General features: G+C 40.6%; 3 protein-coding genes across 14 annotated transcripts in view; 1 reads left to right on the forward strand and 2 right to left on the reverse strand.

The window, feature by feature from the left end:
* apbb2b (amyloid beta (A4) precursor protein-binding, family B, member 2b) overlaps positions 1 to 336 on the reverse strand; it is a 55630-nt gene extending 55294 nt beyond the window's left edge. For 4 of the 5 annotated variants that reach the window (XM_005456901.4, XM_013275704.3, XM_003452191.5 and 1 more), the window contains exon 1: positions 183 to 336. The gene's annotated coding sequence lies outside the window, so the exon portion shown is untranslated. The remainder of the gene's footprint in view (positions 1 to 182) is intronic. The other variant, XM_019359895.2, reaches the window with a different exon arrangement.
* A 3249-nt stretch (positions 337 to 3585) lies between these two features.
* Positions 3586 to 15318, forward strand: haspin (histone H3 associated protein kinase). Of its 2 annotated transcripts, none has more exons than XM_005456897.4 (16): positions 3586 to 4076; positions 4490 to 4648; positions 4819 to 4971; positions 5600 to 5737; positions 5842 to 7543; positions 8999 to 9143; positions 9276 to 9427; positions 9565 to 9750; positions 10172 to 10257; positions 10437 to 10499; positions 10589 to 10680; positions 11836 to 11915; positions 12753 to 12841; positions 13081 to 13223; positions 13328 to 13430; positions 14462 to 15318. In XM_005456897.4, exons 1-16 carry the CDS (start codon positions 3919 to 3921, stop codon positions 14661 to 14663), a joined length of 3651 nt encoding a protein of 1216 aa, XP_005456954.1. In that variant the 5' UTR covers positions 3586 to 3918; the 3' UTR covers positions 14664 to 15318. The 2 variants fall into 2 exon arrangements, with proteins under 2 accessions (XP_005456954.1, XP_005456953.1); XM_005456896.4 differs by having other exon boundaries at positions 3587 to 4076; positions 4816 to 4971.
* Positions 15319 to 16611: 1293 nt separating this feature from the next.
* Positions 16612 to 25429, reverse strand: part of fam184b (family with sequence similarity 184 member B) — a 33512-nt gene continuing 24694 nt past the window's right edge. For 5 of the 7 annotated variants that reach the window (XM_005456895.4, XM_005456891.4, XM_005456893.4 and 2 more), the window contains 3 exons: positions 22749 to 22856; positions 19625 to 20024; positions 16612 to 17089 (listed from right to left, as the gene is read on the reverse strand). In XM_005456895.4, the coding sequence (XP_005456952.2) occupies positions 17052 to 17089; positions 19625 to 20024; positions 22749 to 22856 (546 nt within the window). In that variant the 3' untranslated portion in view covers positions 16612 to 17051. The remainder of the gene's footprint in view (positions 17090 to 19624; positions 20025 to 22748; positions 22857 to 25429) is intronic. The other 2 variants (XM_005456894.4, XM_019359892.2) reach the window with 1 other exon arrangement.

Genomic DNA, 25429 nt, shown 5'->3' on the forward strand with positions numbered 1-25429 from the left:
CTATACCACCACCACCTTCGCCAACCGTTTGCAACACAGCGGGCCCCTCAGATGCCAAAGCACTGCGTCGCCCGGGGAAGATTACGGGAAAAGTTAACTCCCGTTTTTCATTTGAACGAGACGTAAAACGACCGCAAGTCCCTGCGTTGAAGCGAAATTTATCGGCATACCACATCACTCACCTCTTCTCCTGCGGGTTCACGTACTCCTCGCAGAGCTCCTGTCTCTTTTTCTCTCTCTCCACCCCTCCGTTCTCGGATTGTTTCCCTTTTCTCCTCCCTCCCAGATGCCGCTGGTCTCCGGCAGGGGGAACCGGGGGACGCTGCTCCGGAAGCAAACGCTCCTCTGATTTTACTGCCTACGCAGACAGTGGCTCTAATCTAGCGCTTTAATCTGTGATGCCTGCTGGCAGGTTTAAATCAAGATGTTTCAGTAGGAAAGATGAACTGTTGGTGAGGAAAGCATTGTCCAAAAAAAAGTGACAATGAAAATGTCGACAGAAAGCGTGATTATTCCTAACACACGAGATGGGAAGGAATACCTGCAGAGAATAGGTTAAAATGTATAATATAATAATAAGCAAGCATAATGTGGAAATTACTGTATAAGCAGTACTGTGCAAAAGTCTTGAGACATCCTAATTTCTTTCTGAAGATCTTCCAGAGTTTTCCTTTGGACATAGGTTGCTTTTTCACTATTTTTTCAGTTCAGATCTTGCACCTGAAATTTTTCAGAGGAGTTTGTTTGTTTGTTGAGACACTTAACACATCTTTAGGTACACACAATTTGTTCTCATATCTTTAGTTGAAGTCATATAAAATGCCAATTGGGGCTTTATATAGCTTTATTTTTCAGCACGACAAGCATCCCAAATACACCGCGAATGCAATAAAAGCACACTGGGATAGAAAAATAGATCCAATGAACCAGTCATGGTTTGGCCTCCCCAGAGCAAAGATCTAAACACTATTAAAGTGTTGTGGGATCATGTTGACAGAGAACGGAACAAAAGGCAGACAACATCCAAAGACAAGCTTTAAATGCCCTTTCAAGAAGCCTGGAGAACTAAGACTACTTAAAGAAATGACAAGAAAGCTGCCTGAAAGAGTTCAGGCTGTGCTGAAGAATGAAGGTGTCATACCAATTATTGACTTTCAAGCTTATTTCAATTTTTCAAACTCTGTTTTTGCCATATATACTGAATTTTTATGTATGTTTGCACATGTTGGCATCAGAAGCTGGTTTTCCTTACATGCACAAACAACCAGCACTTCAACGGGATCCATGTCTGGACCTTTGCTTTCAACTACACCAATTTATAACATCAATTACTTCTATGTGGAAATGATATTGATAGCTTCATTCAGGCTATTTCCCTTGCACATCTGCAAGCACTGTTAGATGTCATGCATGCTTCATAGTAGGTATTAGAGTCTTCACTGTAAAAAGCTCAAAAATGTCTACTGCTGCTGTGGCCTCCCTCTTTGATTTGTCTGTCTGTTTTCACTAGCAAACTACAGATTTGCTCTAATGCTCTGTGAACACTGAAGACTTTCTCCTTGCAGGTCAAATTAGTGGCAAATCCATGTTATTTAAGCCTCAAGCAGTCTGCTCTTGGGCTGAATTTTATAGGTTGTTTGAAATTTTTGTTTGTTTATATTTTAAATCCTTTCCCAGACTCACACACTAGCTCTATGGTTTTAAGGTCTGATAAAGTTAGGGGTGTACTTACCTGTTCTATGTGACTAAACTGTTATTTCATTCCTTTCAACTGTGAAAATAGTACAAAATGTCAATTGCATGTGTCTTTGATCCCCTTATCCAAGCACTGGTGCATAAAAGAATCAAATATTTGCTTGATCAAGTATGTTCAAAAGGTTAACTATTACAACAAGTACAGTGTAAATAAACCTGTTATTATAGCCGTTTGTACTGATAATAAGCAAAACTGTGCAACAGCTGAGCCACAAACAAAAACTGACTGTGTGAAATGAACGCACTTTTGCAAAACTCCTGATAAACACTTTGCTAAAAGTAGACTTGCAGACCACAGTCACAGTCAACACCACTATTGTGTAGGCTATACCATTTTGGTTCTGGCGATTGTTAAGATACATTTCATAATATACACAAATGAATGCCATATAAGTGGCATTATATAAATATGCACTGGCAACAGTGCATATTTAGTTAAGGCTGAAAAATATAATACATAAGTATATACACAAATTAAAAAAAAAATCAAATCAATTCAATAAAAGTTACGTGGGCATAATCCAGTTTAGGCTGGAGCCATGTTGGGTCTATGAAATGTGGAGTTTAATGTATGCTGGAGTTTATGTTTGAGTCAACACGTGGAGTGAAATATTTCTGTATTTAGAGGATTTAACAGGTTGCTTTTGACCTTTCCTCTGCTGCTATCAATTGGTCATGATAACATTTACAAATTTAAAATTTCTATGAGTTGTAGTTTGCAGTGAGTGCTTTATGTTGCAGCCTTAATATGAATAATACAAATAAAGACGAAGCTTTATTTTATTTATTTGATCATAAAATTAATATGGTGTCATTCAGCATAGACCAAATTTATCAAAGGGGAATAATCTTTTAAAATGATGACACCTGGTGGTGATATCTACTTACTACACTGTGTGTGACGTGGTACTTAGGCATTTTGAATTAGTCCAAACTAAATCACATAAATGGGTCTTTATTCTAAAGTTATTTTGTGACACACTGTGTCAAGTATTTATAACTGATCATTTGATTTCACAAAGAATGTAACGCTTACACGGTTAACAATAAAATAAAGTAATTTTGGCGATTTTGCTAAAAAAAAAATCTAAACAAACAAACAAATAAACATCAAAGTGGAAAAATGGAAATATTATTTATTTACTTTAGCAAATATTTATGTTAAAAAATCTACTGTCAGCTTTGAGGATTAACAAAGACAATAAGTTTTCCCACTTGAGACAACTGTTCCTGTTGGGGGAGCAGTAACTAACTACTTAACAGCAACATTTAACTATTTGGGTGCAAATGATGATATTTTTTTTCTTTAATTAAAAACCCAGTTGGAACTGCTGGCATGGGCTCCAAATCTCCAGTAGCCTCCATTACATGAAATTTAGTAAGTGTATTTAAGTAATGTAAATCTAACTAATCTAAGGAATATGTCTACTTTCAAGATGAAACACGGGTGAATCTGTGAATCATATCTTACACATATCTCTCATGAGTGATATTACATCATTCCTGTCACAAGATAGAATAGAATAGAATAGAATAGAATGCCTTTATTGTCACTATACGGTTGTACAATGAGATACAGAGCATCCCCTACTCAGTGCAAACATGCTTGGGGGGTGGGTGGGAGGGGCACAGAAGCTACATTGAAGCTACATTCATTTTTTGCAAACTTTATTTTATATATACTATATTTATTTATTTAAGTTTCACAGAAAATAAAATGTTTTTCGACCGGAAACCTGGCCAAGAGGGCAGCAAAAAGCAAAAATTGCAACAAATATAAACGCCTGCTGTGATTACTCCAATCCTCCAGGGGGCGCCGTGATGAAGCCACCTAATATTTGCAGACCAATCACCGTTTTCCAGCAGTTTGAACAAGAAGCGGGTGTGGATTATTCCGATTTATAACAAGACAAGAAAAAGATAAAGCTAGCAATCATGGATACAGGCTAAAACTGTTATTACTCTTGAGTTAGTTGAGAATTAGTTCTTCGGTTACGCTTTATTAAAATCGTTGTAGTGGTTTTGTGGTTTTGCACAGTCAACGGTCGATATATAAACCTGTCAGACTGCGGCTTACTCCTGTGTGCTCTAGCCGCGGTAAATCTCCATTTGTAGTTTATAAAAGTTTTACCTTTTGGCACGGTTGTAGCTGGGAAGTCAAACATGAAGCCAGTAAAGCCGCTATATCTGAAGACATACGGGAAACAGAGGCGGAAGGTGTCCGCCTGGATCTCACCTGAAGACCGCAAGCAGGCCTTCGACAGCACCCCGTCCTCCTCGGATGTCTCCGTCTTTGAGCCCTCCAAACCTCAGAGGATAAGGTATGTTTATAATTTTCTTTACTTAACCGTCTTTTCAATATTTTCTCAAAAACTGTGCGGCTACTTTTTAGTTTTAGCTTATAGGAAATATATTATTATTGGTGTGTATGAAAGCCAAAAAAGCCACAGAAATGCCAGTCCATACAGTCACATAAGTTTTTAGTTATTAATATATTTATAAAGGATTGGTTTTATTATATTTTTACCATATGAAAATATAGTTAAATATCTTAAATACACCAAACTGTAGCTAATTACAATAGTGGCAAAAATGTGGAGTAAATCAACAGTTTGTACATAACAAAACATAACATAACAACCCCCTGTGGACGTGTGCAAAGTACAGTTTAGTTGTCAATCAGAGTTTCTTGCTCTGATTGTGAGCATTGCTCCATCTGCTTTTCATTTAACAGGGAGAAGCGCACCAACGCTGTGAGTGACAGAACCGCTCGTCCTGCCAAGAAGAAAGCAATGCTTTGTCTGACTGAGAAGAGTGTGCATGAAGGGGACATGAGCAATGAGGAGAACGCGCCTCCTCTCCCTCCACCTGCTCAGCAGAGCAGGACAGCCAGGTCTGTGAATATTGTAATAAATGGTAAATAGCATTGCAGTCACTAATACTGCATTTGAATTATTAGATTATCTTAGGCTGGAAAAATATCCTTGAAGTAGTTTACTTTTCTTTCTTTTTTTGTATTGTATATGTGTGTGGTCCACATTGTTTCTTTTCCTTCCTTAGAAGGAAGAAGAGTAGTGTGGCCAGTTGTAGAGCAGTGCGTCCTGCCAAAAGAAAGACCATACATCGTATAACGGAGACTAGCAGCGATGAGGAGAACAGCAGGATGCTCGCTCCACCTCCTCCTTCTGTATTAACTCAGCAGAGCAAGACAACCAGGTCTGTGCATTTAAAAAACAAAACAAAAAAACATTACTAACATTACTAAAATGACAATGCATGTTGAGAGTTTGGGGGTTCTATTAAATATAACCACAACTGTGAATGTAAGCAGAGGGTTTGACATTTCTGCCAAACTGAAGGCTGATCTAACCGTTTTCAGCAGTTCCTATGAAATGTATTCCAAAAGATGCAGTTTGCAGAGTCAGCTCTTGGGCTGCTTGTCTAAATCAATATCAAATGTAAAAAATATACTGACAACTGCACTTTGGCTGCTCTCAGAGTTTAAACAGATGTCTCAAGTGAAATTTATTTTTGCCAGAGCAGTCCCAAAACAAACTCAAATTTATGATCATACAGAGAAAAACATCTTTACATTTGAGATGCTGGAACTACTTTTGGTGGTTTAAATGATTAAAGATGAGTTGTGAGTTTTACACTGTTTTACAATGTTTTACATTACTTTGACTTGTTTCTGCCTGACTTCTCTCTTTTTACTACTCTCTACCTCAGCACTTTCAGCAATTGGTTTGTAGTGACTATTGTTAGCCATTCGCAACTTTTAAAGCATCTCTTTTGCATTTATTTGTCTGTTTGTGTCTTTGTTTGTGTCTTTTCCCATTATCAGGACGAGCCAGCTTGTGTCTGGACACAAAGTTTTGATGAAGCGGAGGGGCCAGCAGGTTTCTGTCACCACGGAGAGTGAGGAAGAAACGTCTGCACCAAAAGGCCACAGAAATTCAGATAAAATGAGGACAAACTCAAAGTGAGCATTCGTGTCTTTAAGACCTCTGTTAAAAGCCTGAACAGAAATGTCATCATTATTTGCTGTAACCATTAGCTCTCATCCTCTCTTCTCCTGCTTTCTAGTGTTTATCCTCGTTCTGCAGGCCGGTTTGTAACCCAACGTAGAAGAGTCGCTGCCATTAAACCCAAAGTCCCCAAAGCATCTGTCAGTATACTCAGCTCCTCAGATGACTTCACTTCTACGGATTTTCCTTACAGCAGGCCTTCCAGGAAAAGAAAGATGCCTCCGGCATTGGGGCCGTCAAGTGCGGAGAACTCAATGAGCGCTCCCTTCCGAGAGATATCTCTCAACGAGTTGGCAGATTGCAGTCTCGGACCCTGCCCCAGGAAACCCATCTTCTGCTCTACACCATCAGCAGGCTCCTTCAGCAAACGCGAGAAGCTTAAACCATTTTCAGTCAACGATCTGTCCTGCACTCCTCCATCCATGTCAGTAAACGGCATAGTCTCCCCACCAGATTGTTCGCTTCACTGCCAGCAGACAGACACAGACCTACCTGACCACATAGAACCATCTATTGATTTATTTTCAGAGCCCAAAAGAAGAAGTGAATCAAAGTCTAAGAATGAAGGCGAATTACAGAGTGCAAATCTGCTGTCTGCAGACAGTGGCAGCAGCAGTCAGTTTGTATCAGCTGCAGCAGGAGGGTTAGATTGGCTGATCGAGACTCTGAAGGAGAAATGTTTGTCCACACGCTGCACAGTGCCGCTGGAGAAATTAGACTTGTTGGCTGAGCTGAGCAGTGAAACAACCTACTCATCCTGTCTGGGACATTCAAGCTCACTGCACAGCCGACAAACGAACGAACAGCTTGTGGACAGCGGCGAAGGGGTCGATCTGTCAGAGTCTTTAAAAGCATCGTTTTGTCTTCATGTATCAGGTACAGTCAATGATACCGGTGATAGTTTTGACCAAGAAGCTTCAGTGAGTCAGAGTTGCAGCACTAACATTTCTCCATTAGTTAACTCTAAGCAGTCAGTTGAACACTCGACCGCATCACCTATGGAGCAGTCAGAATCGGTACTTTATGTTCAGTCTATTCACCACACAGACAGCAGCTCTGAGATTATAATGAGCACACATTTGGAGTCCAGCAGCACCGTGCAGACAGTGGAAGGCAAGGCTATAGTGGCAAAGAGTAAAAGTCTTACTAAGAGATGCTCAGTCCAGATGAAGAACCTGGTTTTGTCACAAGAGCAACTAAAAGTCTTCTCAAAGCAGACAGAGGAAGATTCGGGCAAGACACAATCAGCCAAGACAGAATGTGCAGCAGATCTCACAGCAGGGCTGAAGGAGAAATGTCTAACAGACAAACCTATTGTTGGGATAAAGAGAGTAAATTTGTCACAGTTGAAAGAAATTCTGAGGCCCAAAGGTACTCTGCAAAAACCAGCCGGAGATGTGCCTGACTCAGCTAGTGACGACCAGACAAAGACGGACCACTTGCCCGAGAGCGATGACAGTAAAGAGACGACTGCCTCGAAAGCCAGCGTGAAGAACGAACGTTTGACTACTTCTGAGGATGAGACCGCCTCAGACAGAGAAGTTGTAAAGAAGAGAAAAAAGATGCCCGTGGCTCAGAAGGAAAAGAAACAGCGGAGCGCATCCACAGACCGCCCTGGGACGATGAGAAAGGCGTGCGTGAGCGGCATGAGCGTGAGCCGCTGGAAAAACAAAGGCAACGCCAGCACCCACGTGATCAGGAGCAGGGCTGCAGACTGTAGCATCAATGAGATGATCCCCTCACAGCACAAGCAGCCAAGGGTAAGAATCAAATCCAGAGTAACAGAACAAAGGACAGCTGAAACAGTAGGCTCGTATATTCAGCAGCGCTGGATGGATAATGAAGGTGATGGTTGATGGGTTCATTGTTGAAGTTACCATTTAAGTTGATGCTTTTGCTTTTCTGTAAATCCCTCCAGTCAGTTTGCAACAAATGATGCTGATTATTAGTTAGATTATTAATCAGATGCAGCTGCACTAGTTAACCTGCACATTTGGTTTCCCGATGTCTTGATGGTAACAGGTGAACAAGTATTTGTTACTTTGTTACTTATTTAATTACGGACTTGTATCATTTAGATCAGTGGTCCCCAATCCCCGGGCCACGGACCGGTACTGGTCCATGAGTCGTTTGGTACCGAGCCGCGAGAGTTGAGGCTCGGGTGTGAAATTTATGGTTTTTATCGTTTTTTTAGCCTTATTTTTTTTATCGTTAACTCTGTTTCCCTGGGTCTTTTCCCATGTGTTATGAATAAATCTTTGTTTTTTGGGGGGTACCAGTACTGGTTTTATTATGTTGTAATAGTGGATGTACTGGACAAAGGATGTTAAATATGGAGCTTCCAGGTAGGAGGAAAAGAGGAAGACCTCAGTGAAGGTTAATGGATGTAGTGAAAGAGGACATGCAGGGGGTTGGTGTGACTGAGGAGTGGAGATGGAGTGAGATGGAAGCAGGTGATCGACTGTGGGAGAAAGAAGCCGACTCTAATTGAGTTTAGAGGGGGACTTTTTGACCCCATCTTATTTTGCACACACACACACAGACACCACTCAATACCACTACAAGAGATAGAGGGGGTGTCTGCTCTCTCAGCCTGTACCAGAGTTGAGGACTCTGCAAGGACCTGCCAAATTTAAAGTTAAAACATGCCAACGAAACTAGTGACCAGATAATTATTCTTGATGTTGAACAAGTGGTGTGACAAAAGACTCTAATTGGCTTCCAAGTTTTCCAGCTTACAGTATCTCCTATTTTTACACTCAGTGTACTGCATTTATAAAGAAATCCTGCATCTCACCAACATCACATCTCGGGTGATGGGTAAGCAAATAATGTTTAGGTGCTCTCACACTGTAGTGAGCACAAGCTTCCATGTAGCTGCCATGTAGTGTGGTTATATTCAAAGGAAGGCAAACGTCCATGCAGCCAAAATCTCCAAACCTGGGCAATTTGCATGAAAATAATATATCTATATACAATTTGTCAATGAATTGTCCCTTTAGTGCCACAAATGATTACTTCATTTGATCTCCAAACTTCATAAAAACTATTAAGCTATTGACTCGTCCCGTAAGTGAAGAAGCAGAATATTTGTGATCACAGAGCAGACCTGTGTTAACTCTAGGTTTTTCTGTCACGATGCACTGAGCACTAATTAAACATTTAAAGGCTTTTAAGTAATTTAACTTAAAGCCTGTTGTATGTGCCATATGTAGGAGTTTTTGGGCTCTACCATGAATTTCTCCACCCCGGTGAAAGCAAGTCGGCTCAACCTCTCGTCCCTGCTGGCTGATTTCACACCGCACACGAAAACCTGGAGCCGGATCAAAGCTGCCCTCTCTGTTCATCGCAAAGGCTTGGGTAATGATGTACACTCTGGCGTTCGGATTTTAAACTTTTAGTTTGACTTTGAGAGTCCTTACACACTCTCTCTCTCTCTCTCTCTCTGCCCCCCACCACCCCCATCCCCACCTCCTCATTCCCTCTCCTTAGTGCTGCTCACTCCGAGGAGTTTACGTCAATCAGCGTCGGGCTCTCCTGGGAGGACGGACAGTGCTGATCTCAGTCGGGATCTCTTTACCACACCCTTACGGACGCCACTCCCCAAGCGGCTCCGGTCACAGCTGCTGGACCAGCATTCCCTGGTATTAAACACACATAAGTTATATATTCAGACTTTCTGTTAGTTTCTCTGCACTTTGCATTTGGGTCGTTAGACCTGATGGCGTGACATCCAGGCTGTGGATGCACGTAACCTCCTCCCACTTGTCTGTTGTTGAAGGTTTGTGAAGACGCAGACCTGTCAGATGCAGAGAAGGTGTATGCTGAATGTGGCCAGCAGCAGCCTCTGCGCTGGGAAGAGTGCATTCTCCCCCAGCGTATGAAGCAGTGTCTGAAGATTGGAGAGGGCACCTTTGGTGAAGTCTTCTCCACCAACAACGAATCAGGAGACACCGTCGCCCTCAAAGTAAGCACGTTTGAGTGTATTTGAACAACATGTTTTAGAAGTGTAGCGCTGACTGAGCTCTGTTAGAGAGTTACAGCTGTGAGTTGTATCGAAGAAGGTAAATATTGCGCATTGTTTTTCATTTTCTGGCCCTTTTCTGATCCTGAGCTCATCTTATAGGTTTTAAGTAGTAGAAAAGAACTAAAAGGGAGCAAAGATACCTCAACATGAAGCTCAGGAGACCAAAATGAATCAATGAAAACACAAAGGGGGCATTGATGATGGCTCAGAACTACAATTCATTAAAGGACAGGGAACAGGCCAGTAATTTGTAGTGTAAACCACTTGAGTTGTAATGTGCTTCAAAAATAAAACTACTAATGTTACGGAAAAAACTGCAAACGTTCAACACAAGAAGTCCCACGCTGGATTGTATTTTCAGATCATTCCAGTAGAGGGGAGCGAGAAGGTGAACGGAGAGGACCAGAAGACCTTTGGAGAGATTCTCCATGAAATTATTATCTCTAAGTAAGTAGCCGCAGGTACACACTGCTCACTATATGCAGTCCATTTGCTGTGATGCTAGAGCTTATAAGGTCTGTACGTTTCAGTACAGTGATACCTAATGGTGAGCCACATCAAAGTACTCCAGCTGAACGGCTGTAATGAGCAGTGTTTGTGTGTTTTGTTTTGTTTTCTTCTACCAGGGAGCTGAGCAGCCTCAAAGAGAAGCAGCACAACCAGACCCATGGTTTTATTGGACTCAAAGAGTAAGTATTCTGTTTGGTCTTTTTTTTCTGTTAGTGCCTCAGTAGTTTTGAGTCTTAATGTAACTTTGTGTCTATTTTTCTCCCCATAGTCTTCACTGTGTTCAAGGCTGCTACCCTGCAGATTTCCTGAAAGCGTGGGACACATTTGACCAACAGAAAGGCTCAGAGAACGACAGACCAGGTCAGTGAGACAGAGCTCATTATAATTTGTTCACAAGAACATGTATTGTGTATTTCTTAGGGTTAGGGGTTAACTTACTTCTATATTAACTTCTCTCTAACTAAGATTCAACTTGGTCTGTGTTTTTCATTATTAATGTTAAAAAAGTTCTTGCCCAACTTGCCATGTTTTTTGTTGTTGTTGTTCCTTTGTTTTCTTTATGACCAGCTGTAAATTTATAGATTTTTATTTTTTTAGTCACACCTCAATTGTGGCTCAGATTCACCAAAGTGCTGGAAACTTTCCTCGGAGATTTTGGCCTGTATCCACATGATATCATCGCATGGATGCTGTAGATTTATCAGCTGCACATCCATGATGGGAATCTTGTTTTACCTCATCCCAAACATGATCTATTAAATTCAAATCTGGTGACTTTAGAGGCCATTTCAGTTCAGTGAACTCATTGTTGTTTTTTTTAACCCCCCCCCCCCCCCCAAAAAAAAAAAAAAAAACAGTTTGAGATGATTTGAGCTTTGTGACATAGTGTGTTATCCTACTGGAAGCAGCCGTCAGAAGATGGGTACACTGGTCATAAAGGGATGGATGTGGTCAGTGGTGTTTAAATGATGCTCGGTAGATATTAAGTGGCCCTAAAAAATGTGCCCCCCACATCATTAGATCAGTGTTTCCCAACCTTTTGGAGCCATATTTCACATTAGAAAAATCACACAGCACACCACCAAACAAGATTGACTACTTTTTCTTTTCAGATATTTATCTATTGCTATTACCTGCTGCAGTCTCACAGCTTGACTGTTATGTAATTTCTTCTTTGTCTTCTTCTTTTTTCCTGGCAGTTGGTACCCCATTTAATTAGAGCAGGTAGTTGTACTGCCCTCTAGTGTAAGAGAATGTAATTGTTCTGCCCGTTACTGCCTGTGTGTGTGTGTCTGTGTGTGTGTGCGTCTGTGTGTGTGTGAGTGTGATTACAGTTAAATATTTGTCATAGATTTTTAACAAAACAAAAAACTAATTTTTGATTAAGAAAATAATATAAAGCCATTAAAAATATTTTAGACTTTCTTTCTAAAATGGGGTCATGAGTGAACCCACTCGGTCCCTAAAATAACCAAATCATGCGATTTGGGTTTCTCTTTTTGTGTCTTTGCTCAGATTTCTTTGAAAATGACCAAATATTCATAATCCTGGAGTTTGAGTTTGGCGGCATCGACTTGGAGAACAGCAACGGAACGGTAGGGATCAAAGCTTTCCCTGTGTCTTTGTAGAAATGTTGAGCTTTTATCTGCCCACCTCAGTGACTGCTCAGAGATACAGAAGGTAAAGCTGGTAGCCTGGAGATAAAACTACTTTTACATTGGCTGAATGTAGAAAGTACAAAAAGCTGAAAACACTAATGTGTCTGTGGTCAGTTAAAGTGCTCTGTATTCGAATTGTCATTACACAAGATTAAGCTAAAAAGAAGCCTTTGCTTACTTCACGTTCACACTCGCAGTAAAAATGTTTTTAAATTTTAATGATGAGACCGGCTGCGAAAAAATAGGAAGTTCTTGAGTTGAGTCATTACAGCTTAATGTCAGCCAGACCATAAATTACTGCACGCTGGAGGTAATGAGAAAAGATGATGAACATCTTAAAGAAATTCTTTGCTTCTGAAAATTCTTGCTGACTAGTATTAGCTTTGGCACAGCTGGACTTTTTCTGGCTTCTAGAAACTTAAACTGCTGTTACACAACATTCTCATCTCCCTGCACGGATTTATGAATATTTTCTGACTTGAGTTCTTACACATGCTGAGCACCTTCTTCCTGAATCTGACGTCTGAATGTGTCGACATGAAGATGACACATTCAGACGTCAGATTCAGGAAGAAGATGCTCAGCGTGTGTAGCACATGTGCTCAGACCTCATGACCTGTTTTGTTTTTTGCACCTTTTCTCAGTATTGTACTGATTATCGGGTGAATTTGCAGGGATGTTTACTCGTGGGGAAATTGGATGCCTTGACTGTTTACACTTAAATAGTCTAAAGGACTTATTAAGTCTAATTTACGCTCTTGTTGTGTTTTCAAGTTGGCGTCTTTAGCGGTAGCGAAGAGCATCCTTCACCAGGTTACTGCTGCCTTGGCTGTTGCTGAGCAGGAGCTTCACTTTGAACACAGGTACTGACACACATTGATAAATTACAGAACCGACTGACAGTTTCCCAGAGCCCAAGAAGATGCTTACAGATGCCGTTTGTTCCCCACTAACAAACCAAAACCCTCTAGTGTTAGTTAAAGTCTAAAGAGAAGGAAACTAACAAATGTTCAGCTGGAACTCTTGCTTTCCCACAGTGGGTGGGAAATGTGGTGTTACACAAAACTTGTAACAGTTTAACCCTACACTTTGTTTATTGCAGGGACCTGCACTGGGGAAATGTGCTGGTCAAAACAACCAAGCAGAAGACAGGGAGCTTCCTCATCAATGGAACGACCCACTCTCTGGAAACCAGAGGGGTGCTGGTCCGCATCATTGACTATTCTCTCTCCAGACTAGAAATCGGTCAGATATTTTTCTACTTGCTTACTGTCATACTTTGAATGGATTGTGTTATGCACATAGTGAATATTAGGTCATAGTTCTAAAATGTTGCTTTTGTGTTGTAGATGATTTGACGGTGTCCTGTGATATCTCAAATGATGAAGAGCTCTTCATGGGACAGGGAGACTACCAGTTTGAGATCTACAGACTCATGAGACAGGAAAACGGGTCAGTCCATTTAGTGATCAAACACCTATGTGCCATGTAACGGGAGTCTCTGTGCAGTAAAGGCGTAAAGTCTTTATCTCACTCTACGTCTCTGTATCTTTCTATAGCTGTATCTCTATACATCTATCACTGTGCACCTACTAAACGAAACAAACTAAAATGAAAATGTACAGTAAATGTTTTTAGTGAAATGAGGAAACAAACCTGGAAACAATATGAAACCAGTGATACTTTTAAACTTGAACTGGTTACATTCTAGTAAATTATAATTTTGCTTTGCTATTATGTAGGATTTCTTTTTCTTTGACACACTCATAAAAACATGTTTGTAATTATGTCAAATTTAAAGAAAAAAAAAAAAAAAGCAGTGAGGCGAGGTTACATAATTCCCTGTGAATCAGGAGGTCAGGACATTCCCTGCCGTTGGCCTTTTCTCCAGAGCACAAATGTCAACCTGATTTTATGTCGTGGGCCACAGACAGCCCAATTTAATCCTAAGTGGGTCAGACTGCCCTGTCTGTCACTGTACAGAAGTTTAACTGCACATTTAATCTCAGAGTGATCTCAATATAAGGGAAAAGAAGTGAAATGATGAGAATATTCTGTTTTTGATTTTCTTTCAACTTAAATTTTTTAGAAATGTTTAAAATTACAACAAAACCAAACAATTCTGGTAGCTCATTGCCCACACAGTCCTGTAATTATAAAACTGAAAGTTTTTGTTAATTCACCGAAAAGCTGTGGAAATAAAAAAAAAAAAAAAAAAAATCCCTCACATTTTATAAAGCAGTCCAGCGGGCCAGACTGGACTCTTTATCAGGTCGGTTCTGGCCCCTGTGCCCTATGTTTGACAGCACTGCTCTAGAGTATCGGTTCACACTGATGATGTAGCAGTCTCAGAAAGTCACGTATCAAATATGACACTCTTGGCATTACAGGGTTAAATGTTAAAGTTCATGACAGCACCGTGAGAAATGCAGTGTTGTTGTTGATTTATTGATCCTCTCATGCTGTTTGTGTCTTTTTATCAGAAATAACTGGGCTGCTTACCACCCTCATACCAACGTACTGTGGCTCCACTACCTTTGCTCCAAGCTGCTTTCCATGAAGTACCGCGGCTCAGGGGGGAGGAGCGCCAAGGACGTGCGAGAGGAGCTGACTGGTTTCTATGACAATGTCCTCCAGTACAGTTCAGCCACAGAGGCGTTGCAGAGCTGCCCCATGTTCCAGTAGCACGAGGATTCACGCAAAGTGTGAGGAAGCTCACACAGAGACCGTTTCAGCATGAAGAGGGTGCAATGTTTCTTCACGCTCGTCCTCTGTTAAGTTAAGACAGTGTTCCCAGTTGACGCGCTGGCACAGAAGAGTTACTTGGAGTGTAGTGCAGACAATGCTGTCATAAAATGACTGAAGATTATATATTGGTGGTCAGTGGAGCTTCTTTATGTTGTTATTTTAATAAATCCATTCACTTGTTTTTTGCATCCTAAGTATAAATTTTGAAAAAAATTATCATGATAAATTTTTCTTTCTTAATCTTGTAGCAATGTGGTTCAGTGTTTGCAGTCTGCATTGGTTCTTAATCTGTTACTTGGTATAAATTAATCACCACCTACTACAACTAATTCACTAATTTATCAAGCAAACATGGCCAGGTTTCAGCTTTTCTTTCATTTTTTTTCTCTGGTTAGTTAATGATGAAACGGTTCACAAACATGTGATGTGATTTCATTTGAAAAGCAGAAGGGCCACAAGTGGAAATAGTGAAGATTAGATCTCAAAAATATGGTATGTAAATGTAGTGTAAACGGGACGTTTAACAGGTAAATCTGGCAGAGGATTCACTTCTGTGTGAAGCGTTATAATCAATAAATGCACATTTTAAGGGTTCTGAATGTTTTTATATAAAATAAAAGTCTGTAAGAAAATGTAAAAAATGAAGCATGTTAAGTTGATATGTTATTATAGCGTACCAGGGTATTTAGATTTATAATTGTTTTAGTATGGTCGAATATAATAGTAATCAGAACTGTCACCTCACAGCAAGACAGTTCTGGGTTTGAATCTGTCAGCGTTTGCACGTACTCCCTGTGTTAGTTTTCTCCAGGTGTTCCTTCTATAGTCCAAAAACATCCATCTTAGCCTAGCTGGTGATCCTAAATTGGCCGTAAGTGTGAATGTTAGTCAATGGTCATCTGTCTCTGTGTATGTCCTGTGATATTCTGGGGACCTGCCCAGGTCCCCCGTCCTCCTGTGTACCCCCTCCTCTGCCTCTAAAAGAGCTGGGATAGGCTCGTGACTCTGAATTTGATAAGCAGTTAGACAAAGGAATGGGCTGAAGAAGGGCTCCCTTTATTAAACTGATAGGGAATGTATTGTACTGCATTAAAATGCCAGCAGAGGGAAATCTAGTGGATTATTCGGAGCCCAGTAAGCTGTGAAACATGTCTCCAAGTAGTAGACAAAGTATAACTAAACTGCCTTAAAGTAGTTTGGGTTTATTCCTGTGGATAACCATCAAGAAGAAAGCTTGGTACACTATATCCCTCCAGAAAGGTGAGATGCCTCCAAAACAAAAATGTATATTATCTTTGAGTTAATAACGTTTAAGTCCTGAGATGAAAAAATAAGTCAGTGGTCAGATTAACAGCAGTCTATAAATCATTTTTAACTAATACCTGAAAGGTGATTATGGTCGTCTTTGGAACAGTGAGTTAAAATCGTTAGATGTGTCAAGTATTTAATTTGATAAATTGGTCAGTAACAGATTTTTCTGGGTAATTTATCAACAAAACCTACCCTACAACTAATTATAAATCCTCTTTGTAAAGAATTTCAGCTACTTCAACATTATAAATCCACCTTCCTGTACTGTGCACTACTTGCAGCGGATGGAGCACACTGCACGGACACACGATGTGAATCTTTTTAGTGATACCCTGAACCACAGAGAAGCATCTGAGCTTAAGCTCAAAGAATGTGATAAACACAGAAAAAAGACGCACATACAAAAACAAAATATTTTATTCAATTTCATCATTAAGATTATTATACATTTTTGCATTGAAACAAGCTTCATTTTGGTATGGTGAGTCGTGTGTGTCCATTTTGATGTGGATCTTGATTGAATATGTTGAATGCTTCCATACTCAAAGAGACACTTGGTTGCTGTTTTTTTTTCCTTTTTCTTAATGAACACCTGCCTGGAATCGTTACACGATGGGATTAGGGCAACAGTTGCATTAAAAAAGGAAGACGTCCTTTAAAAAAAAAACATGGCGACATTCCAAACTATACAAACAAGATCCGGCAGGCCAATGTCTGAGAAGAGGTCAGGCATGTGTTTGAGAAGCACTTTTTGGTTGAGCTTTGAGGCAATGTTTGAAATGGCCTTGCTGGTGATGAGCCCATATGTCTGTTGTGGTTGTCTGTTTTCAAGGTTCTCTGTTTGTGTGTGTGTGTGTGTGTGTGTTTTTGAGTCTGGGAAGCAAACAGATGTGTATAAGAAGCAATGAAGTGGATATGAGATGTACCTGCAGCTGTTGTATGTGTGTGTGTGTGTCTGTATGCTTGTATGCATTTGTGCTCAGAAGGAGAAGTATTTGGTGAACCACTCCTGCTTCAGCCCTTCTGTCCCCCTCTGCTCCAGGTATGGCCCCCTGCACGACACAAGACGCAGACAGGTTTAGTGTTTTAATCACAACTAATTCAGAAACATGACGGGGAGAAAAACATTAGTAACATTTTATAACATGTCCCACGACTAAGGGCATAATTCCCCTGTAATTAAAACAAATCTCAAAGGATTTTATTTGAAATTAAAATTTTATTATATTCGCACACTACTACTTTAACGTAAGTACACTAGAATAAAGTTGGTAACAAGTCAGGTTTTTACAGGAATTTAAACTACAGCGTAAGCAAAAAAGTAAATAATAGAATATCCATCATGCACATCTACTTAATGAATATTGAATAAAAAAAGTAAAAAGACAAAATTAAGGCAATTTGTGCCCCAAAAAGTACAGTGTGCGATGTCAGATGGGAACACATTGTTTTCATTCCAAATTAGTTACTTCATACTTAAAGTTACTTATGGAGTCCTAAAATTAAATAATAATAATAATAATAATAAGTAATTACAGTATAATTACTTCCTTGTTTCCTGTAAAAACTCGACTTACACCCTTATGGTAGTGTGTCTACCTTTAAGTATTTGTATGCGAATATAATTACATTACAATTTTGAATTAAATGGCATGTATTACAGGTGAATTACACCTTTAGTTGTTATGCTAAGGTGTTCAATCGCAGTCAGAAAAGAGAGAAAGGAAAGCGGCAGGACCTTGACTGTTTCAGCTTATAAAGACTGACATTTACTGAATACCTTCTTTATGGACAAGACGTCACCTCACTGGTATTTACACTATATTACAGCTGTTTGACCTTTGGTACATCTGTGGCTCACGAGGCAGAGTGGGCTGTGTACCAGTTGGAAGGTCTGTGGCTCAAGCTCCAGCATGTTCAAGTGTTTTTAAAGAATAAAGTGTTGCATGAGTGAAAATGATCAGCCGATAAAATGGCAGCAACTCAATGCATTTAGGCATGTAGACATGGTCAAAACCACCAACTGAAGTTCAAATTGAGCATCAGAATGGGGAAGAAAGGTGATTTAAGTGACTTTAAATTTGGTATGGTAGTTGGTGCTTGAAGGGCTGGTCTGAGTATTTCAGAAGCGTCTGATCTGCTGGGACTCGCCTTTTATTTTACAGAGAATGGTTTGAAAAAGAGACAATATCCAGTGAGCGGCACCTCTAATAGAAAACGTCTCGTTGATGACAAAGGTCAGAGGAGAAAGCTACAGTAACAGCAGGCGTGCTACAGCAGCTAAGAACAAGAAACTGAGGCTACATTTGGGTAAGGCTCATCAAAACTGGACAATAAAATATTGGACTGAACATGACTTTGAGTTCACTGAACTCAAATGGCCTCCACAGTCACCAACAGAGAACCACTTGGATGTGCTAATAGGGGAGATTCACAATATGGCTGTGCAGCCAACAAATCTGCAGTAACTGTGTGATGCTGTCATGTCAACGTGGATCGAAATCTCCGAGGAATGTTTCCAGCACCTTGTTGAATCTGTGCTATGAAGAATTAAGAAAGTTCTGAAGACAAGACGGGGTCAAACCTGGCATTAGCAAGGTGAACCTTGTATTGGTTTAATTAATGTCATCACTAAGAATTATTGTTGTATTTGTATGCATAAATCCTCAGTAGTCATAAACTGATTATTACATGATCACACAGCAATGAGTACGCAAGGTCAGGATAACATCCCCCTTCAAAATGTCTGTCTTAATTAGACTTTTTGACTTCCTCCCACAGTCCAAAGACATGCAGTTAGTGGGGTTAGGTTAATTGGTGATTCTAAATTGCCCATGAGTGTGAATGATTGTTTGTCTCTCTGTGTGTTAGCCCTGTGAGAGACTGGCCATCTGTCCTGGGTGTACCCTGCCTCTCGCCCTATGGTAACTGGGATAGGCTCCAGCCCCCATGTGACACTGATTAAGGTTGGCAGTAAATGTCAAAGTAAGATCCACATGAATGAGAAGGTTGTAAAACATGACTCTGTAGCGGGATGATTGGCGTTATTTATTAATCATGATGTAATTAATTACTTATTTAGTACTTAAAGTTGCATTTGTAGTAGTACTTGCAAGAACGAGACCACATTTTGCCACCATGACAAACACACAGAGTCACAAATGTGGAAACATCACCAGCCACGCTGTCATGGAAAGTGATGACTGCTGGTATGGCAGGTTTCCATCAAGAGATCTGCTGCGGACAGCTACAGCTGGCTCATCTTGAACTAAGCGCTGAGATTAACACAGACTGACAGCTGATTAATCCCGACATCCAGTTCATGCCAGCGATCTGAGTCCTTGTTGTATCGGATTGATTAATGTCATCACTAAGAATTATTGTTGTATTGCTCCCTCTAGTTTTTATCATATTTTCATATCTTTATATAAAGTTCAAAAGGTTGTTAATACAACTTGTTGAACATGTGATATCCCTGGTAAGGCTTAAGTTAAAAAGTAGAAAAATATTAAAAATAAGGTGAAGTTTGATTTTGGTTTCTTATCTCACCCTGAGGAAGTCAGCAGGCTGAATCAAAACATTCATACCTGATTGAGTGGGCCTGCAGGTGTACGTGTGGGTCCAGGCAGGAGGGGGACACGTATCGGATGCCCGTCTGAGGCGAGGGCAGACGGGGAGAGGTGCCGTCGGCGCCGGGGTCGGTGGGATGCAGGAGGTCCGGGTTCTGGCGGAGCGAGAGAGGGAGGGCGAGGAATGCTGGGTGAGGGGGAGGGACGTGTGTTTGTGTGGGAGGGAGGAGGTGGAGTAGTGGGGCGAGGTTTGAGGGTGGGAGGAGGACTGGTGGGGGAGGGTTGAGGAGGAGTGCTGATGGACGGAGGGTGAGGAGGAAGACGAGGAGGAGGAGGAGTGGGGCACAAAGATGCTCCTGTTGTAAGTGCCGGCTGTGGAGATGCTGGTGACACGAGGAGGCGACTCGGCACCTTTCCTCTGTGGAAATAAATCAATAAATAAAAATTGACACATAGGTTAGAGTTTAAAAAAAAAGGATCAGATTTTCAGAGCGCTCAGTATAACCAGCAGAAATCTGGACACACTGGTTGTGATTTATGACTAATATGGCAAAGTCAGTTTCTCTTTTGTTGCTCAAACAAATGATTGGTTAGTTGCACTCAGACTATAAGTGGCCAGTAAGCTAGAAAATCTCCTCCCTGCAAATTCTGCATATTTACAAGCAGATATCTGTTTAAAGGAGGCTTCGCTCTCACATCCAGGCCCACATATTTTATTCTTGGACTCCACCAGAGCAGCTTTGCATGACTGACAGTTATAAACAGTGCTTATATTTAGCTTTTTCTGGATGTTGGTGCAGAGCCTCGGTTCATCTTCTGTCTGAAACAAGCTGCTGAAGCTCCTCTCTCTTTAAGGTCAGCCAACTTTCTTCTGATTGGCTGCCACTCAAAAGCAAAAGATCCAAACAGCAGGTGGCCGAGGCGTCTGTGCTCACAGCCAGAGCTGCCACGCAGATCCAAGAGGAGAAAAAAGCGAAACTGAGAATTTAGAGCAGTCTGAAGCCTGAGCTTCTGGCTTGAATTTGGCTGTTTAGACAACCAACCAGTATAAAAAATGTAAACTACTGTGTAAAAGTCATGAGTCGCCCTTCATTTCTTTATGTTTTGCAACAAAAATGGGAAATAGGTGCATTGATTTTTAGAAATGTGCAAAGATAAATAGAGATACAGTATATAAGGCAAAAACAGAAAAAGCAGAATTCTAACAAGCTTGAAAGTCAGTCTTTGGTTTGACCACCTTTATTCTTCAACACAGCTGAACTCTCTTAGACAAGCATTCTTGTTATTCCTTTAAGTGGTCTTCAAGAATAGTTTAGGGCATTCAAAGCTCTTCTTTGGATGTTGGCTGCCTTTTCCTTCATTCTCTGTCATGATGAAAAATAAACCTGTTGCCAGTCTGATTCTTTCCAGATGGCACTGCGTGGTGGATCAAAATCTCACGGCACTTTTTTGCATTCATAATCAATTTTGACAAGATCTCCAAAACCACCGGCCAACTATGACAGACCCTCCATCATGTTTTCTAGATGTCTGTAGAGACTCACTGTTGTGCCTCTCTCCTGACCTCATGCATACATACTGACGACAGTTTGAAGCAAAATGTTTAAAATTGGGGTAAGCACTTTTTGAGATGTGTTGCCACTGATTTTCAGTCCATTTCTTGTTTAATTTGGCACAGCCTTTTCTACCTATTTCCCTTCCTTAAGAATGGCTTCTTGACAGCCACCCTTCAACTGGGACCACTTCTGATGAGGATTCAGTGAAGCATAGATGGATCTACTGAAGGGCCAGGAGCATCTTTCAGGTGCTGTATCAAGTCTTTGCTGGATTTTTTTCCTATTTCTTAAAGATATAACTTTCAGATAATGTTCGTCTGCTGTAGATGTTTTTACTGAGATATAGGCTTTTGGCTTACTGTGGTATCTTTGGTAGTTTTCATAGATTCAACTAAAGAAATTTTGCAAAAGTCTCCTAAATTTAAAATGAGTTCTTTGCATAGTCAGGACACTGGTTCATCCAATGCCTTTGAATAAACAACAAACAAAGAAAAACAAATATCTGTCTGAGTGTGCAAACTCAGGTACAAATATTGGACTGAAAAATAAAAATAAAAAAAAGCAGCAAATGTCCAAAGAAAGACTAAAAGACCTTCAGAAAGCCTGGAGAACTACTACGCTAGACCACTCTTAAAATCAGTTTATGTTAGTAAGTTTATGTTGCAAAGCAAGTGCCCACTAGTCAATTTAGTGAAATTAGTGAAATTAGTAAAGCCACATGTGTTCAGTTATTATGAAGGCCACCTAAGTTCATTTTCAGCCACATATTCTGTCCTGTAAATACTACACATGTATTAAATCATACTCTGAAAATAGTCTCCAGCTAAATGCACATTTTGTCTTTAAGTAGTAAGTTTGATTAAATCGGCAGTTAAGGAAAATGTTTCATGTCCTTTATGATTTATATTAAAACTAAACAGCAGAGTCCGAAGTGTTCGATGTTTAGGCATTACAGGAGAAGAAGACGCATCCCGAAATAAGTGTAGTTTTACTGAAACTTCTCAGTAACAAATGCATGGACATAAATACAAAAATCTGTGGCCCGCAGCCATCATAGGAGACTGTCGACAGGCTGCAGGTGATGATGCGTGTCAGCATTTTTAAATGTACCACGCCAGATGGTCGGTAAGCACATATCCACGACTGACACCAAACAAGTGCAAGCAAGTGAAGGCACACAGAATCCTGCACTTTACAGCAGCCTCGATTTATTAGTCACACTCCTGAGAAGCTTTGATTAAAGACGCGAACGCCTCAAAATCGATTTCATCATGTTTGCATGTGAGCTGATATCAGGCCAAACTAAAAAAAAATAAAAGTGCTGCATAATATCAGTTCCCACATCTTTCACACATCTGCATCTTTAGTTGCCAAATGCAATGTTAGTAAAAGCCGAGTGATGACGGAGTTATTGCAGGGAGGGGGGCGGGGGGGTCGTTACCACACACTGGTGACATGGTGAGTGGGTGAACTTCTACGTTTCACTGTTTCGTGCCCCAGAAGCCAAAGCCGGCTTCGGCCCAGCGAGCTCTTCTGGCTGGATGGAGGCTCACTCTCATGCGCGTGAGCCGAACACACAAACTCACCATTGTGGTTGGCGTGACGCTCCCGGGGCGGGACTTGCTGTCACGGAGCCCGAGGCTACTGTTGTCCCCGGCAACAGGAGGGTGGAGCTGCAGCTGATGCCTCTCTTCCTGGAGGCAAGGAGGACGAGGAAGGACTTTCACTGGCCTTATTCACAATTGTTGCTGTTGTTGCTGTTGTTGTAGGGTTTGAGTTGTGTCTGGAGGGTGTAAATGTTTGCTAAGCTGCCTCACGTCACACAGATGGTAGATGCAGCACTCAGTCAGAGGACACTGAAAAATGTAGTTTTCTCCTACGCACACATGACCGCTGATGATTAATGAAGGCACTGTTCCACTGGGTTTAGTCTGAGTCATTTAAATATTTATGGTTTGGGAAAAATGCTCATTTATGCAGCCAGATTTTTAACTCTCAGTCTCAACACACTGGGTGATTTTGATTTTTAGCTTGCTACTGTTAGAGTTTGGATCAGAGCAGCTGCTTTAATCAGTCTGTCTGTGTTTAAAAGATTATTTTTTGGTATATTTTTTTCTTTAGAGAGGGAGTTTTAGCAACTAAACACTTTGAAAGAAATCAAACCAGGGATGCTGCAGTCAGATGGGCCCTTGGACCACCTCAGTCTCCAGAGGAAATCAAAACAACCTCCAAGAAATCAATACAAGGCAGCATTATGCTAAAGATATGTCAAGAGGAATGACTGCAGTGAGTCTGTGCTACACCGCGTGTTTTAATGCTGACCCATGCAGTGGTGTATATCAGTCAATGGGCAAGATGTAGGTTAATTTAAGTGTTCATGTAGCATTTTTAACACATCTTTTACATTGGTTATACTTTTATTGTAGCCAGTTAATCAAGTTATCCAACACGTGGACCTTTGCTCACTTTATTCAAGTCCTCTGCTAAAGAAAAATGTTGACCACCCCTCAGTTCGACGGTATTCGAGCCACCCACAAGAACGCAGAGGTACCCAAATGAATTAAGGGCCACCTACACACTACAGGAGCTGCTTGGTCATGGAAGCCATGAAGCTCCTGGTGCTCAGGCCAAACTTCATGAGCGCAGATTCTGCAAGGGTGTCACTAGGTTTTAGTGGAGTAACTAAAGCACTACTGTAGTGCTTCTAAAATCAGTGGTCAATTAATGCAATGATTACCTTTGTAACCAAAAAGTAAATTATGAAAAAAATTAGTAATGCACATGGACAGGTTGTAGGTCACAGGTTTGCCTGTGAATTCTTAGCAATTTGCTTATATTTTTTTCCATTTTGGTGTTCCCAAAGATGAAGAAAACTCCATCAGCGTATCAGTAAGATACGATAAAAGAACTATATATCACCACCTATACATTACACTTACAGGTGGAGCTTGGTCATGGAAGCCTATATCACGAAGTTCCTGGCACACAATGTTTGTGCTGATTTTAATGACAGAGCAAGTTTGGAGCACTGCAGTTATTCAGTCAGCAGAGCATTGGTGGCTTTTACGCCTCAGCACTCGGTGACCCCACTCTGTAACTTTATATTATCTGCCACATTATTGCTGAGGCTCCTAAATGCTTCACTCTGTAATAACATCACTTAGAGTTGATGGTGGAACATCTCAGAGGGAAGAAATTTCACAAACCAAGTAGTTGAATCTTACTACAGGAGCACAGTCAAACAAAGATCTCTAAAGGCAGGCTGCATGGCTGGGCGACTGAATTTATACACCTGTGGCAATGGGACCGAAAACACAGGGGTGGTCCAGAATATTTGTCCATGTAGTGTATTAATACTTAGCTATAGAAAAAAAAACTTTACACACATACTTCTTTTAGCTGCATCTGCATCTGTCTCTCATCTAAAGAGACAATACAATCATTTAAAGATTCATTCTATTAGCAAATCCATTAAAAAACCTTAACTAGCCAACTTTGACAGGCCAGCTGTGGCAGTCAGCACTTTTTTAAAAAAAGGCCACAATTATAAAGTCTTATTGTTTAAAAGACTCACTCATTTCCTAAAACTAATGGGCACTGTAGTTTTCAGCAATCATTACTCAAACAGGAATAAATAGGGTAATTAATGAGGACTATTTTCAGCCGAGTATTTATACATATTTGCTACAGTAGTGAGTAATTTTGGCAAGATTGTGTGTGTGTTGATGTGTGTGTGAGAGAGAGAGTCCATGTTTATCATAATGCATCTGCCAGTGCAACAATGGAGTTCTATGGCAAACATCAGACTCTTTTCCTTTTTTCCTTTTGCGAGTCACACTGTGTCTCTGTTGGTTTTACTTCCTGTCTCTGTCTTCTTCGCTCCACTGTGATTTTCTTCTTCACTCTTATTGGTTTTACATGTGTGTAATCAGTCATTTAGTTCTCCGTGTCGCAGTCCTCCCCTTCTCCCAGTTGTATTTCAGTCTGTCTATTTCCAGCCCGTGTTTCTCTGCTGTGATCCTCACAGGTTACCGTTTCCTGTTTGTGCTCGGTTTAGTTTCTGCTCTCTTTGTAGTATTTTTGGATTCTTTTGAAAACCAGTAGAGCTTTAGTCTTCTGTCTTGGATTTATTTTTTATTATTTTTTGTAGCATCTTTTTGTTATTTGGTTCCTTTTGCCCCTTTTTTCTCCTTTATTTAAACTACTGTTGTGATATTTCATGAGTTTGTCGACTTCTACTTCTCCTGAAACTTTTCATATTCATATT

The sequence above is a fragment of the Oreochromis niloticus genome, linkage group LG6 (genome assembly GCF_001858045.2).
Source record: "Oreochromis niloticus isolate F11D_XX linkage group LG6, O_niloticus_UMD_NMBU, whole genome shotgun sequence".
NCBI classification, from domain to species: Eukaryota; Metazoa; Chordata; class Actinopteri; order Cichliformes; family Cichlidae; genus Oreochromis; species Oreochromis niloticus.